This window comes from Monodon monoceros, unplaced genomic scaffold (assembly GCF_005190385.1).
Source record: "Monodon monoceros isolate NGI ecotype Baffin Bay Population unplaced genomic scaffold, NGI_Narwhal_1 Super_Scaffold_18, whole genome shotgun sequence".
Taxonomy (NCBI): Eukaryota; Metazoa; Chordata; class Mammalia; order Artiodactyla; family Monodontidae; genus Monodon; species Monodon monoceros.
The window spans coordinates 145,774,689-145,789,907 of record NW_021703774.1 but is presented as its reverse complement, the minus strand read 5'-3'; the positions used below and the strand labels follow the sequence as shown (position 1 = coordinate 145,789,907).

General features: G+C 53.7%; 2 protein-coding genes across 8 annotated transcripts; one reads left to right on the top strand and one right to left on the bottom strand.

The window, feature by feature from the left end:
- Positions 1-2,019: 2,019 nt before the first annotated feature.
- Positions 2,020-6,226, top strand: CDC20 (cell division cycle 20). 3 transcript variants are annotated; one of them, XM_029230426.1, is made up of 11 exons: positions 2,020-2,099; positions 2,258-2,446; positions 2,561-2,709; positions 2,797-2,893; positions 3,076-3,204; positions 3,305-3,501; positions 3,621-3,715; positions 3,865-4,093; positions 4,245-4,370; positions 5,311-5,428; positions 5,796-6,049. In XM_029230426.1, the coding sequence occupies exons 2-11, from the start codon at positions 2,266-2,268 to the stop codon at positions 5,972-5,974; spliced, it is 1,500 nt and encodes a 499-aa protein (XP_029086259.1). In that variant the 5' UTR covers positions 2,020-2,099; positions 2,258-2,265; the 3' UTR covers positions 5,975-6,049. The 3 variants fall into 3 exon arrangements, with proteins under 3 accessions (XP_029086259.1, XP_029086261.1, XP_029086260.1); XM_029230427.1 differs by having other exon boundaries at positions 2,082-2,129; positions 5,796-6,048; XM_029230428.1 differs by lacking the exon at positions 2,258-2,446 and having other exon boundaries at positions 2,071-2,099; positions 2,631-2,709; positions 5,796-6,226.
- On the bottom strand, positions 6,219-11,100 carry ELOVL1 (ELOVL fatty acid elongase 1). Of its 5 annotated transcripts, XM_029230430.1 has the most exons (10): positions 10,950-11,050; positions 10,130-10,220; positions 9,582-9,744; positions 8,361-8,420; positions 7,983-8,173; positions 7,725-7,805; positions 7,543-7,599; positions 7,348-7,453; positions 7,129-7,265; positions 6,224-6,952 (listed from the first exon to the last, which is right to left on the bottom strand). In XM_029230430.1, the coding sequence occupies exons 4-10, from the start codon at positions 8,404-8,406 to the stop codon at positions 6,731-6,733; spliced, it is 840 nt and encodes a 279-aa protein (XP_029086263.1). In that variant the 5' UTR covers positions 8,407-8,420; positions 9,582-9,744; positions 10,130-10,220; positions 10,950-11,050; the 3' UTR covers positions 6,224-6,730. The 5 variants fall into 5 exon arrangements, with proteins under 5 accessions (XP_029086262.1, XP_029086263.1, XP_029086265.1 ...); XM_029230432.1 differs by lacking the exon at positions 10,130-10,220 and having other exon boundaries at positions 10,950-11,028; XM_029230433.1 differs by lacking the exon at positions 9,582-9,744 and having other exon boundaries at positions 10,950-11,000.
- Between the last annotated feature and the right edge of the window lie 4,119 nt (positions 11,101-15,219).

Genomic DNA, 15,219 nt, shown 5'->3' with positions numbered 1-15,219 from the left:
TCCTGGGCAAGGTGCTTGTTCTACCCTCTTCCATCTCCTTTGGCTCTTCACCTTCAAAGATGCATAGGCATCTTGATGCTGGCATTCCCTCCAGCTCCCATGCACTACCCTCTTTTTCACTCCCAAATTTCTTATACAAGTAGCCCATGCTTGCTGCCTCCACATTCTCCCCACCCTTCTTTCTGCAACCCCTTCCAAACAGAACCCAAGCACCACCTCACCTGATCCCTTTCTCTCCAAGGTCACCGAAGATTTGTTTCCCAATAGCCAACTCTGACCTTTTCTGTCATCACTCTATTTGACCATTTTGTATCATATTAGAATCCCTCCAACTTCAAGGTCCATGTCAGTTATAATCTCCACTGGCTTCTTTCATTCCTTTATTTTTAAATGTTCAAATTCCCTGAAGTTGTACTCTCATTTACCCTGTTGTTCTTTTCCTCTACAGTGACCCTTACACCAGAAGCTGCAAATTGCTCGCTATGTTCTGCCCTCAGAAATGTTTTGTTTGGCCCTTACCTGCACAGAAACTCACTGACTCCACAATGCCTGGCAGATAAAGTCCAAATTCCTTAGCTTAACATTGAAGGCCCTGACCAGCCTGAACTTTCTATGTCCTCTGGGGTTCAGGGACTCCCCATTTCCAAACCCCAGGATATCTAACTCCTTGTTTTCCAAAGTAATTGGAAAGAGACAGCATGAATGCTTCAAAATTAAAAATAATAACAATATCATTTGGGTTAAAGGCCCCCAAATTTTCTCTGTCATCATCAGAGTTGACCTTAGGCTAATGATTGAAAACGCGATTTTTTTCTAGCCTCTCACTGGGGTAGTGTAGCATATGGTTAGATTGCTGAGGTTCGTTAGATAGTTTGGCTCCACTAATTACTATGGCCTGTATGCCTTTGGGCAAGTTTCAAACCTTTCCCTGACCAGGTTTCTTTTTTTGTAAAAAGGGAGTAAAGCATCTGCTTTATGGGATTAAGGATTAAACGCAGTAATGTATGTAAACTGTTTAAATACCGCAGTTAGCAGATGGCCAGGAAATGGTACCCATGATTATTTTTATTATTGTTGCTTCACCTCTAAGCATATCATACAATTCACTGAAGTCATTATTAGAGCACGGATTGAATGGGAGTCAGGCCTGGACTCCTAACAACATGGGACCTCGGGCAAGTCCTTTCTTGAGCCGCGGTTTCTTCACCTGTAAAATATGGGTATGTTGCTGGGATGGGGAGGGTGCACCATGTGCAGATTAGACTAGCGGATCTCTAAAATTCCTGACATCTCTAAAGCCCCATGGGGGTGAGCCCCTGTTTCCCTCGCAGGGCAGTCCAATCTTATCTCCCAGATAGGCAGATCTGAATCCTGAATCCTGATCTTTTTTCTTGACCATAAGGAATTCACCCCTCTTTCAGCCTCATTTTCCTTGTTTGTAAAACAACAACAAACAAAACAGTTTTTAAAAACAAACAAATGAGCAACTTCCTTCCTATCAGTGTTTCCGCAGGCACTAAGCTAACAGTGGACGCTCCCGCCTTCTTTCTGTTTCTAAGCCGCTCAATCAACTCCTGCCCCGGCCTCCCTGCCCGCGGGCCGGCTGGCCGGCCGGCCACTGCATGTAACCTCCTCTAAAAAGGCTCAAGTGCTTTAGGTCATTACGCCGAGTCCTGCACTTTGTATCATAAACACGATCCACAAGCAGAGTTAAGCGTGAAGGGCGGGTGCGGGGAGGCTGAGGAATGAATGGAAGCGACTGGGGAATGCACGCAGCTCAGGCCCCGCCCCCAGACGCGACGCGACGCGACGCGCCCCGCCCCGCCCAGCCCAGCCCCGCTTTCCGACACCTGGTGGCGCAGGACCTGCCTTTGCCTCTCTCCCACCCTTCAAACCCCGCTCCACTGCTGGACTCCCGTGAGATCTGCGACTTGCCCCGGAAGACCCGCCCCCTGTGCCGTGGAGGCCAATGGGCAAGGGCGACTGTTGCGACGGTTGGGTTTTGAAGGAGCCAATGAGTGCTCGGAGCGGAGAGTTTAAGAAGTGTAAATCCGCACTGCTAAGGCCGGTCTGGAATCGGAGTCTGCTTTGAGCTGACGGTGAGAGGCGGCTGGGCCGAGCGAACCGGGGTGAGGCCGCGGCCGGGGGTGCCGGGCTGGGAGGGGCTGCGGCCGGGGGTGGCCCTGTGTGGTCGGCTGTCCCAGAGCACGGTCGCCTTTCTTCCTCCGGGGCTCAGTGGGTAACCCTCCCCCTCCAGACACTCCCATGGCCCAGTTCGTGTTCGAGAGTGACCTGCACTCGCTGCTGCAGCTGGATACACCCATCCCCAATGCACCCCCTGCGCGCTGGCAGCGCAAGGCGAAGGAAGCCGCGGGGCCGGCCCCCTCGCCTATGCGGGCAGCCAACCGATCCCACAGTGCCGGCAGGACCCCGGGCCGAACTCCCGGTCAGTAGGGTGCGGCGGGACGCGGTCAGGAAGAGGGAAGGGCTGAGAACAGCCTTCACGACTGCTCCCATGGGAGCCTGTTGTGACAGTCTGACTTCCCTCTCCCTGCCCCAGGCAAATCCAGCTCCAAGAATCAGACCACTCCCAGCAAACCTGGCGGTGACCGCTATATCCCCCATCGCAGTGCTTCCCAGATGGAGGTCGCTAGCTTCCTGCTGAGCAAGGAGAACCAGCCCGAAGACAGTCAGATGCCCACCAAGAAGGTATGTGTCCCAGGGGGGCTTAAGGCAGGAAACCGATCTGTATAATCTGGATGATACCACCACCTCACCACCACCCTTATGTGCCAGGAACATCAGAAAGCATGGGCTTTGAACCTGAACGGTTTTGATGTGGAGGAAGCCAAGATCCTTCGGCTCAGTGGAAAACCACAAAATGCCCCAGAGGGTAAGACCTGAAGTTTTCAGCTCTTGGAGGGAGGTGTCATTCCATCCCCAGGGCTCGGGATAGATGAGATGGCTCTTCCCACCTAAGACTGAGAGGAGTGAAGGTGCTTCTCTGGCCTTCCTGGTTAGGGGCAGGGGGAGGTGTCAATTCTCCCAATGTCTAGACCTACTCCGTTGCTACAGGTTACCAGAACAGACTGAAAGTGCTCTATAGCCAGAAGGCCACGCCCAGCTCCAGCAGGAAGACCTGCCGTTACATTCCTTCCCTGCCAGACCGGATCCTGGACGCCCCTGAAATCCGGAATGACTACTGTAAGTGCAGCCTTCTCCCTGACCGGTGGATGGAGAAAAAGGGAGAGAGAGGGACTAGGCAAACTAGAAAGCTCATGCTCTTCCCTTCCCCCTCTGGCAGACCTGAACCTTGTGGATTGGAGCTCTGGGAATGTACTGGCTGTGGCTTTGGACAACAGTGTGTACTTGTGGAGTGCTAGCTCTGGTGACATCCTGCAGCTGCTGCAATTGGAGCAGCCTGGGGACTATATATCTTCTGTGGCCTGGATCAAAGAGGGCAACTACCTGGCTGTGGGCACCAGCAGTGCTGAGGTGCAGGTGAGACTTGTCCCTGTGCTGCAGCTCTATTGTTCCCCAGAACAAGACCCCCAGGGATCTTGCCCAGCAGGAGGATGTTAATGCCAAGCCCTGGTCTTCATGGTCTTCTCTCTCTGCAGCTATGGGATGTGCAACAGCAGAAACGGCTTCGAAACATGACCAGTCATTCTGCCCGAGTGGGCTCCCTCTGTTGGAATAGCTATATCCTGTCCAGGTTAGTGGTTTTTGCTAGTCTGTTACAAAATCAGTCTATGATTTTGGCCCCCTCTCCCCGGACTGTACACCTCTGAACTGAAGCAGCTCTGGCCTGCTGGTGGCGTTTGGCACTGCTATAGGACCTGATTCCCTTCTTTCCTCCTGCAGTGGCTCACGCTCTGGCCACATCCACCACCATGATGTTAGGGTAGCAGAACACCATGTGGCCACATTGAGTGGCCACAGCCAGGAAGTGTGTGGGCTGCGCTGGGCCCCAGATGGACGACATTTAGCCAGTGGCGGCAACGATAACTTGGTCAACGTGTGGCCTAGTGCTCCTGGAGAAGGTGGCTGGGTTCCTCTGCAGACATTCACCCAGCATCAAGGGGCTGTCAAGGTGAGAGTGGGGCTGGGCTGGGCCTCTGCAGACTCTCACTCAGAACCTCTGGGGACATGGGATGGTGGCATTGGACTGGGTTAATCTGTGAGCCCTATAGCTCTGTGTCTAGCTCTAGTACCTGCTGACCCCAACTTTTTATCACACCTAGGCTGTAGCTTGGTGTCCCTGGCAGCCCAATGTCCTGGCAACTGGAGGGGGCACAAGTGATCGACACATTCGTATCTGGAACGTCTGCTCTGGGGCCTGTCTGAGTGCTGTGGATGCCCATTCCCAGGTAGTCTTCCTTATTCCAGCCTCTCACTCCCAGATGCGATCTTAATTCTATATAGCCTTCTGGGCAACCATGTCCCCTCCAGTGGCTTCACCGATGCTATACCCTGATGGTTTCCAAACTTCTAACTCAGCTCTCACTCATGAGCTCCAGACCCACATTTCTAACAGTCCACAGAGAGCTTGTCTCTAACGCCATGTGCTATAGGTGGCACCACCCTAATATGTCCCAAATTAAACTTGTCACTTCTCCTTGCCTCCCTGAAATGCATTCCTCATCCTCCTATGTTGTTGTGAGGGACACCACTCAGAAATCTGAAAAACCTAGAATCTTTCATCCTCCCCACCTAGTCACCAAGATGTCTCAGTTTTACCTCAGAATATCATTTACACGTGTCCCCTCCCCTCAGCCTCATCCTTCTCCCCAGTGGAGGCTCACAGCACTGGTCTTTTCATATCTCTTCCAGTCTGTCCTCTTTTCATATCTCTTCCAGTCTGTCCTCTACACTGGTCTGGGTGGTCTGTTTCTGTCCTCTTTAAACCCTGCAAGGGCTCCCTATCACCTACAGTATATAATCCAAATGCTTTAGAGGCCCTTGCTGGTGTGTCTCCCTGCAAGCACTGCAGCTTCCTCTTGCCACCCCCTTGCCCAGCACATGCAGCCTTCATTCTAACCTTGGGCTCAGGTTCAAATTCTGGCTCTGCCTCCTACTAACTTAACTTGCATGTGATCTTAAGCAACTCGCTGAACTTCCTTCTGCTTGATTCCTGATCTGTAAAGTGAATAACAGTTATAACTCTCCAAAGGCTTTTGTAAGGACTACAGTCATTCAAGTCTGAGTCCGTAGCACCTGGTAGGGTGGCTAACACCACGGTGGACTTGGTTCTGATTTGAGTAGTGTTGGCTCTATGTACGTCATGCCCATGCCATTCCCTCTCCACAGGTGTGCTCCATCCTCTGGTCTCCCCACTACAAGGAGCTCATCTCAGGCCATGGCTTTGCCCAGAACCAGCTGGTTATTTGGAAGTACCCAACCATGGCCAAGGTGGCTGAGCTGAAAGGTAGGTGCTAAGTGACAGAAGCCAGAAACAAAAGGGCACGTATTGTATGACTATTTATATGAAATGTCCAGAAGAGGCAAATGCAGAGAGGGAGAAAACAGATTAATGGTTGCTAGAGGCTGAGGGGAGAGGGTAATGAGGACTTTCTTTATGGAGCGATGAAAAAATTCTGGAATTACTGTTGTGATGGTTGCACAACTCTGAATATACTAGGAACCAATGAACTGTACACTTTAAAAGGATGAACTTTATAGTGTGTGAATTGTTAATTATCTCAGACTGTTATAAACAAGTTCTCAAAATTGGAAGGCTGTAGGTATCTACCTTCACTTGCACTGCTCTCCCTTCTTCCCTCCTCACGCCCCAGGTCACACAGCCCGGGTCCTTAGTCTGACCATGAGCCCAGATGGGGCCACAGTGGCGTCAGCAGCAGCAGATGAGACCCTGCGGCTGTGGCGCTGCTTTGAGTTGGACGCTGCCCGGCGGCGGGAGCGGGAGAAGGCCAGTGCAGCCAAAAGCAGCCTCATCCACCAAGGCATCCGTTAAGGACCAACTCAGCTCAGTTTTTTGCCTTTTTTTTTTTTTTTTTTTTACTTTTCTAATAAAGTCACGTCTCCCTCTTCTCCTGGCATGACCTCTGTCCCAGCAGCCTTCCCCGGGGCTCCTCTCTACTGTGATCAGAGAGCTAGAAACATCCATCCTGTGGGCACCTTGACCATCCCTCCTGTTTGCAGACAGGCTGGCAGGCTTTGTACCCACCTCCTCCATTCACACATGTACACACACAGCCTCAGCGGTTTCCTCTGTCACTTTTAATGAAGACATAAAGGAGTGAGCAGCCTCCACAGGCTGTATTCCCAGGCCCCCACCACCCTGACCTTTGGCCAAGAAGCTCCTACTTCAGTGTGGGGTGGAGAAGGAGGGAGCCTGGGTCCACAGTGACAGATTATTGCTGACCTCTTCAGTGTGAGGAAAAAGGCCACACGACCCTGGTGGGGACCAGCCCTGAGTGCTCCTCTCCCACGTGTAAGGCAGGGAGGGGGAAATAAGTGTCCAGCCCTTTCGGCCCCTGGCTCTGGAGTGGCAGAGGGCAACGAGGCCTTGTCCCTGGGGCTGGCCAGAAGAGGAGGAATGGAAGCAGTGGTCCCTGTGTACCAGCTGTGGGGAGCAGAGGACCTGTCACCTGCTCAGTCCTGACCACATAAGCCCTGGTCACAGGTGTAGCTGGGGAGGACAATGACAGATGCTGCCCGAGGTGCAGTCCTGAGGCACTTAGGTGGGCGCCTAGCTAGGCCATGTTTCTCAGTTAGCCTTGACTTTGGCAGTACCTGGAGCTCCATTTTGCTGAAGTACACGGGGCAGCCGCTTGCCTTTGGTGTAAGACTGATACCAGAAATTGGAGAAGAGCAAGAAGAAGATGGTGCCGTACATCCAGATGAGATGGATGATGATTGGATACTGGTAGTTACAGCCGGGCATGAAGTAGTACTGGGAGATGTGCAGCGAGACCAGGACAAACTGGATCTAGGACAGAAAGGCAAGGGTCAAAGGGCACAGTGAGAGGACCGGAGGGAAAGGGGGTAGAAAAACAGAATGCTGAGTAGGGAGGGCTGGGGTCAAAGGTGAAGTAGGCTGGCTAAAGGTAGGATCCAGACCAGAATGTTGAGGGGATGGTTGTAGGTCAGGCTCAGGCCCCTCACCAGCTGGACAGCTGTCATGTGCTTTTTCCACCAAAGGTAGGGCTGAGCCACAGGGCCAAGGGCAGACAATCCATAGTACAGGTACATGATGACGTGCACAGAGGAGTTGATCATGGCGTGGAAAGAGCCCATTCCTCCTGTGCATGGACAATCAGGACCTGAGTTGGGCCTCTGGTCCCCAGTGCCTGTCCCTCCTCCCCCGTGGTCTTCACCACTCACCTGGAGCAAATTTTACCCCCCACCACCAGCTCCAGGGAAGCACTGAGTGGTGGAAGACATGTAGGAAGGTCACCTGTCCATCTTTCTTCCGGAGAATAAAGATCACCTGAGAGAAGAGTGGAGTAAGGGGTTTCAGAGCCAGGGCCTCTCACTCCCTTCTCCCCATAAGTTCTCGAATCTCATGTAACTACTCACCGTGTCCATCAGCTCAATGAACTTGGAGAACAGGAAGAGCCAGGCAACTCGAACCATCTGTAAGAAGTCAGGGCAGCCTTAGGACCGCCAAGAGCCTCTCTAAACTGGCTCATGAGCACAGGGCACATCCAAACTGCTCCTAACCCCAGGCTGCTAAGGACCTGGCCTCCGTCCCCACTTACCCTCAGTGCCTCGGGATTGTTGGAAAAGTCCACTGGGTCACAGCGCCAGGTGTAGGTGCTCAGCCAGCCAGACATCAGGAACTATGAAGGGGTGTGGATTAGACCGCCAGACTTCCCTCCCTCCCCCAAGTCTCTTCTGTTCTCTAGACGGAGAAATAGAGCTGAGCCTCTCTGGAAAGGAGATGCCATGCTCTGGCCCTAGGGCCTGCCCCTTATCCTGCCGGCAGGAATTAAAGCCTAGGCATCCTGGGGGCCCACCTCATAGACGATGTAGAGGGAAAATGCCACCAGTGAGAAGTTGTAGACAACCATGAAGCTGCGGAGCTGGAAGGGCTTCCGATTGGCCATGACGCGAGGCCCAAGTGAAAGAACGAAGTACACGTAGGTCAGGAGGATAGAGGTCATTAGCAGGGGGGACCCCATCAGAGGGTAGCCCTGGATCCGGGGATCTGTGAATAAGGGTCAAAGGAGTCAGGAAGGGTCACAGAGTACAAAGGGTCCCCACCAGGTGTGCAGACATGAGGTCAGGTCACAAAGGGTCAAGGGATTTGAAGGGACTCTCCACCATTAGGAGACAGCCCTAGATCCAGGGATGCCAGGGTGGGAGGGAGAAAGGGTTGGAGGACAGCATCTCACCTGCATGCTTCATCATCTCCTGGTACAAGTTCACAACAGCCTCCATCCTGGCTAAGGACTCTGGCGAGGTAGGGAGGATGGGTGTCAGACAGGGCCGACTGTGTTCCCCCCACGCCCCAATTTCACCCCTGACCCACAGACAGGACACAGACCAGACGCGACAACTCCCAACACCTCATTGCAGAAAGGACAGAGCAGTGAGAGGAAGGAATTGCTGGGGACTAGGGTGAGGAGGAGGCCGCTCGGGGTGGGGGGTGGGATCTGCTTCCCGCATACCCTGCCTGCCTGGGAAGGGCTCTTCCGCCCTTCCTCTCCACACCTTCCTCTCCTCTCCTCACGCTCTGCTCCTCTCCAGAGATTTTTACTTCCTGACCTCCCCTCCCTTCTTCCACAAGAGGACTCTCAATTTCTGGTCTCTTTCCAGAGAGTCTTACTTCCTACCAACAGGGAACTCACCTCCAGAACGAACCTCCTCTCCCTTCCTCGCCAGTCCCTCACCTCTCCAGCCCTGGAGTCTTCCTTCTCTCCAGGGGTCCTCCCCTTCAACTTCTCCTGCCCCATTTCAGGATGCACATCTCCCGGGATGGTCCCTCCTGTCCTCTCCCCTGCTGAGTCACCCCCTCGGGCTCTCCTCTGCCCTCCTTGGCTCTCACCTCCAGCCTCTCCTCTCGTCTCCGGAGCTCTCCTCTCACCCTCCCTCTCCAGGAGCCTGGCTCTTTGAGACTCCTGCCCTGGCGGCTCCACCTGTCTGACTAGATCTGGCAGCAGCCCCGCCCTCTGCTCGCCCCGCTGTACTGCACATGGGGTGGAGGGTGGGTCCAGGCCACAGGTCAGTACCTGGGGGACCCACCAGGATTGAGAAAGCCAAGTAAAGCTCAGGACTCACCACCCGCCCACCCCAGACCAGTCAGATGAGCTAAGGTTCTAGGTTTTGGCTAGAAACCTCCCAGGACGCCAGCCCCAGGCCTAGCCTTGGCCCAAAGAGAACTGCTGAAAACCCACACCCAGCATCCCCTCCTAAATTAGCCATAAATTCTCAGTTTGTCCTACTTCAGAATGGGTACCATCACCCTTCTCTCCCAGGGAGGGGCAGGGAGTGGCATGTGAGGAGGTGGGGAGTAGGGGAGGTCTCAGGAATCTTCCCCTCCCTCAAGTAGGGGGTCATAATGGGCTAGGCCCTCTTCCCCTCAGAGCCTGAAGGAATGTCGGGGGAGGGCTCACCAGGACACAAAAGCCTTGGCCCAGGCGGAGGACAGCCTGGGACTCGAGGCAGTCCCAGAGGGGCAAGGCGTTCCCCGAACAGCCAGGACAGCAGATGCTCTGCGAGCTGCCTGCACTCTGGTCGGCCAGGCTCCCTCTACCCAGAGAAGCACCTGTGCAGGTACTAAGTGAAGAACACACCTTCTGACACAGCTACGGAGGCTGCACACGCGCCCCTCACACACACATGTCACAGACGCTCCCCCAACTTCCATGCCGACCCACAACTGCCCCATCAAGGTCAGGCTCCAAGTCCTCCCATACACACAGCCCGTCACAGCTCCCCGCCACCAACGACAACTCGCCAGCGGCTATAGCACGCACGTGCACGCAGAGCCCACCTGGCTCCTGCAGGCTGCAAGTGCCCTCCTCTGACACTCTGACCACCCGGACAAGTCTTCAGGGACTTTGACATGCATGGTCTCTAACACTCAGGCCTGCTCCTAGCTACGTTCACACTGGCAAACACACCCAAACACACACACACTCTTTCACAGGACCCGCATTACCATGTGCAAGTGCTTGTGCTCAAACGCAGGTTTCCTCACACGTCTGAGTCTCAGATGAATGTGGTCACATACATAAACTCACACAGCCCACCTGCAGGTGAACGAACCCAACATCACCCACACTGTGTGCAGACATATACCTGTCCTGGGTCAGGCACCCCCACAGCTCTCTTTTCACGGATGGCAGTCACCATTCTTCATTCATTCATTCATTCATTCATTCACAATCAGACTTTTGTTGGCTGCTTATTCTGGGGTAGGGCCTACCCAGAAGCATGTGATCTAACACACAGTTCCTCCCGGCCCATGTGAGCTTGCCAGCTTGTTATCTCCCAGGCTCTCTCAGCCAGCATCCCCAAGTTCACCTCCCCCCAGCCTACACACGCATGCACCCTGGAGGTCAGGGGTGGCTCGAGGCTTCTGGAAGGACCTCTCCCCAAGTCTGAGCTGAATCTGGGTGTGTCCCCAGTGGGGGAACTCAGTCTGGTCCTTCCTTCCTTTCAGATGGATGAAAGGGAAAGGCAGACAGGCAAAGGAAGGGGGCGGTGGCGGTGCACAAGGGCGCCAAGGGTTGGAAGGAGTAAGAGGGGGAGAGGGGCAAGAGAAGGAGGTGGTAGAGGAAGGCCCAGGTTCAAGCAAATGGGGGCCTGGCGGGAGGGAGGCTGCTGGGGAGGCCCAGCCCCGGAGAGCTGGGACCTCCCACCCACCCTCCCCAGGAACGGCCTCGCCCACAGCCTGGGCAGGGCAGGGCAGGCCGGGCGGCCCAGCGGGGCAGGGGCCTGGGCACGTGGCGAGCCCGCCCTGGGAGGTCCCGACTCACCAGTGGGGGCCAGGCGGGCAGTCGTGGAGGGCTCGGAAGGAGCAGGGCCGGAGAGGTGTCCCCAGGGCCAGGCTGCCTGCCACTTCCTCATCTGCTGGGCCGACTTTCTGTCACCAGAGGGGGAGGGGGCGGGCCGGGTGGGGGGCGCCCGCTGATTGGGCCGCGGGCTGAGGCAGGAGGGGCCGGCCAGCCCCGTCTCTGCTGGGCCCGCGGGGTGGGGGCGGGGGCGGGGGCGGGCCGCCGGGCCCCGGGCAGGAAGCACGCCCAGCCCCTGCTCCCTACCCCTTCCCGCCGCATCGCCTCCCATCTCCGTCAGCTCGCGCGGCTTGGCCCCGGCCCGCCCCAGTTGCACCCTGCGCCTTCCTGACGTTCAGCCTGCGCATGGCCTCATTCTGGGCCCTCTGGGGGTTTATCCACCAAGACCAACACAGCTTCTTTCGCGGCCGGTCCACCCGGCCTGGGACCCTGGGAAAAGTTCCAGGGTCAGCCCTCCCCGCAAAGAGCTCCCTGTCTAGAGGGTGGGACCGGAGGGGTGGGCTGCAGGCAGCCTGTGTGTGTGCGGAGAGCGGACTGGGGCAGCGGGGAGGTCTCAGCCCGAGGGAGAGGCTGCGCGGGGAAGCCTTCCCTACCAGCCCATAAGCCTGGATGAGCCTAGCGTTAGGAGTTGCTGAAAGGATTGTGTGGACTGGAGGTGGGCGAATGCAAGTAGCCTGGGGCAGCAACAGTTAGTGAATCACTGGCTACACTGGCCTTCAAGGCAGTGAAGGAAAAGGAGGGAAGCGACGCCCGCTGTGGCTGAATGTAGTGGTCTTGAAGGCCACATGGAGCAGTTTGGTTTCTTCTGGAAGCAGAGGAGAAACTGAAGAGTTGAGGAGGCTACAATCAGACCTGTATTGTTAAATATTCATCTCATATTTTTCGACCACGTACGGGGTTAAGTGCTGGTGGAACATCAATGAACGAGGCAGGTGCCGTCCCTGCATGGGGTTTACTGCCTAGCCCAATCACTTTGCTCTGGCATCCAGTGAGATGAGGGTACTGGCGGGGAGACCAGGTGAGAGAGCACCCTGACCTAAGAAGGTTTGGAAACTGACGGGATTGGAGAAGCAGACACTGGAGATTTCCCCAAGACAGCTGGGCCCTCTCTGTACACTTAGCTGTGTGGTCTGGCTCCGTGCGCTCTCCCTTCCCTCACCCACACACTCACCAAGTAGACTGAACTACTGGGGGTGAGGACTAGGTTTCTGCGAAATGAAATCTGTATCTCCAGCAGCGCCTGAAACAGTGCTAATAACTGCATACAGGATTGTATGATGTACACGTGGAATTCAGAGGAGGTGGTGGTTTGGAAGAAATAATGTGTTCCTCGGTGGTGGGATCTAGCTATGTGGAAGTTTAGTCTCAGAGTTAAGAGGTCAGAGCCAAAGTACAGCTATGATCTAGCCCATTAGTACCTATGCTTGAAAGGAAATGGCAAAAGAATTCAACTATTCAAAAGGCTCAAACTTCTTAGCATGGTACACGACGGGCTACCTGATCTGGCCCTCAGCCTCCCATTCTACCAGTGCTATTCTCCTGGGCCACGTCCTATGCTTCAACTGTTCCCCAAGGATATCAGCGTCTTTCATATCCCCCCACCCCTCCAAGCCTTGTCTCCTAACTCAATACAAGATACAAGCCGCTCTCCCAGGCAATAAATCAGTCCCTGCCTTCGCTTCCACAATCTCCCTGCAATGCAGTTATCTGCGTGCCCCCTCACTATGTTTTAGTTGTCTCTGTACCTCTAGCATCTGGCCTAATGTCAGACTCACTTGACCCTCCACAATGTTTGTGGAATATTAGAGTGAATGAGAAATGTGTGAAGTGGAAGAGAGGTCAAGGGACCCAGAGTCAAGTGGGGAAAACATTAAGAATTCAAAAGACTTTCTACTTCCCTTGGGGTGGTACTATCTGTTGAGTCAATAAATATTTACTGTGTTAGGTATACTTCAGTGGCTTTGGGGTCACACCTAACTCCAAAGGCCTGAATTTAAATCTTCCACTTAGTACCTATATGACTTAATGTAAGTGGCTGAACCTCCATAAAATGTGAACAACGGTACCTGTCTCATATGATTGTTGTGAAGATTAAAGGAGATGACCCAGGTAAAGTGCTCAGCATGGCTTCTATCTTGACATATCATAGACAAGGGGGGAAGCAAGAAGGTATATACTTGTATGTAGATTCATAAGCATTCATTTAACAAACATTTCCCAAATGCTTACTGTGTGCAAAGCACTGTTCAGAGAGCACTATTGAGGGGCTTTGGACTAAGTGTCCATCTAGAGATGAACAAAGTCGACTATTATAAATGATGAAACAGTTCCAGAGGTCCGTTAGAGATAGAGAACTTCAACTATCCATTACTCACCTGGACCACGCGGGTAAATGACCACAGCAATCCCTCAGTAAATGCCCACTGACTACATGAATGAACATGCCCAAAGACTCACTTCCTTCAGTTCCTGTCCTAGTCCTAGGAGAAAGCGTGTTCAAATATCTGATATAGACCACCTATAGACCACCCGAGGTCCTACCAAATGGTATCTCCATGGCCCTGGGGTTACTGCAAAATACTCACAGTCTAGACGAGAAGACAGACATATAAATTAACAATTACAGAAGCGTGTGGTGGGTATTCCCACAGAGATAAACCCAGAGAGTTAAGAGAGCACCAAGGGGGGCACCTTACCCCAAGGTGGGGATTAGTTCTTGAAGGCTTCAAAGAAATGACACCAAAGCTGAGCATTAAAGGACGCTTTCTAGAAGGCAGGGGAACGTATTCCAGGCAGAGGGAAGCATGTGTGTGAAGGCATAGAAGCAGGAGATGTGGCAGGTTTAGGGAGCTCTGGGTAGTTTGGTGTGGCTCCAGCCCAAAGGTCTTATAGCTAAGGGGGAAATGTCAGCAAGAGTCAGTTATGAAGAGCCATGTATGCCTCGCTTGGTAAGAAGTTTGGATTTTAATTGTTTATCTTTTTCAGCCCTGGCTACACACTAGAACCACCTGGGAAGTTTTAAAAATATCAGTGCCTCGCTCTCACCTCCAGATTGATTCTAAGGGTTGTTTTTAATGGGAAGGGGCTTGAGCGTGTTTATGTGCTGTATGGAAGGCAGTGAGATCCAGCGCACATGGACGGGTTAGCCTTTGGCTCAAGAGAACCCCTCCCAGTCTGAAATACATAGAAAAGAAGGATAACCTTGTCAGTGGACTGGGAGGAAATGGGACCATTTGGGACCTGCAGAGAAGCTAGGATGAAGGCCTTGGAGGTAAGAGGGTCCGCAGAAGGGTACCTACACCAGGGGCAGGCTGATGAACTGGAGAAGCTGAAGGGGTCCAGGAACTGCCTTGATAAGGATAAAGGCCAGGTGTTCGTGTGGGTAGGGAATAATAGGCAGTCCAACAGCTGAAACTCCCCCTGAAATACCTGGCGCCTTCCTGACTAACGGGAAGTGATGTGACAACGTCCCCTTGGCCCCGTTCTCTCTGACTCACATCTTACTCACGGCTCTCTGAGGGGCCTTTCTCCATCCTCTTTCCCCAGAAGACAAACTACTGATTTACCGTCTCCAATGTTCAGCCTGAAAACCACCATCTGCATGAACGTTAACAACTCTGTTTCCCCGATTATGCAGCTTTATATGTTTCTGCAGAAAAACTAAAGGTAAATGGGATCACAGAAGCAGGAAAAAATGGGAAAAGGTATGCCTGTATGTGCATGAGTGGGTGAGGGAGGGAGCAGGTGAAGCCATGGAGGGAACAGGGCATGGGAGACACAGGGGAACTGGCTGAGAACAACAGGCACTGAGGGTCGAGGCTGAGAGACAGCAGGAGTGGCAGATAGAAAGGGAAGCAGCCTCCCAGGGCCTGTGTCAAGCTTCTCCCTTCCCCATCCTGTAAAGGGCAAAGGGCGCTTTCTACACAGTATCCACACAGAGGAGCTGAGCAGAGGGCTGAGTCCGTGAGGACAGTGGAGTGAAGACGAGGGTGAAGGGCTCATCAGTTAATCATTCTGCATGTCCCTGGGCCTTAGCTCACTAGTGTCCTCTGCCTAAGGCTGGGACCTTGGCTGAAGGAAAGACATCCAGCCAGCAGAAGAGAGAGACTGCATGCAAACAGTCATCACACCATCTGGAATTTGGGGATTGCCTGGACCCTTGAGAGGTCAGGGGCAAGGTCTGATCCATTGTAGGTAGCCAATGCCAACGCATTATGGGTATCGTTCAGTGTTC

What these genes read in the sequence shown, in the direction of transcription:
- CDC20 (XM_029230426.1), top strand. Translation starts at nt 2,266, where the DNA reads ATGGCCCAGTTCGTGTTCGAGAGTGACCTGCACTCGCTGCTGCAGCTG. An exon ending in CCAGCAGTGCTGAGGTGCAG is followed by an intron (nt 3,502 to 3,620) that starts GTGAGACTTGTC and finishes CTCTCTCTGCAG; the next exon opens with CTATGGGATGTGCAACAGCA. An exon ending in CAAGGTGGCTGAGCTGAAAG is followed by an intron (nt 5,429 to 5,795) that starts GTAGGTGCTAAG and finishes CTCACGCCCCAG; the next exon opens with GTCACACAGCCCGGGTCCTT.
- ELOVL1 (XM_029230429.1), bottom strand. Translation starts at nt 11,040, where the DNA reads ATGAGGAAGTGGCAGGCAGCCTGGCCCTGGGGACACCTCTCCGGCCCT. An exon ending in TGCCCGCCTGGCCCCCACTG is followed by an intron (nt 8,421 to 10,949) that starts GTGAGTCGGGAC and finishes CTACCTCGCCAG; the next exon opens with AGTCCTTAGCCAGGATGGAG. An exon ending in CCCTCTACATCGTCTATGAG is followed by an intron (nt 7,806 to 7,982) that starts GTGGGCCCCCAG and finishes ACCCCTTCATAG; the next exon opens with TTCCTGATGTCTGGCTGGCT.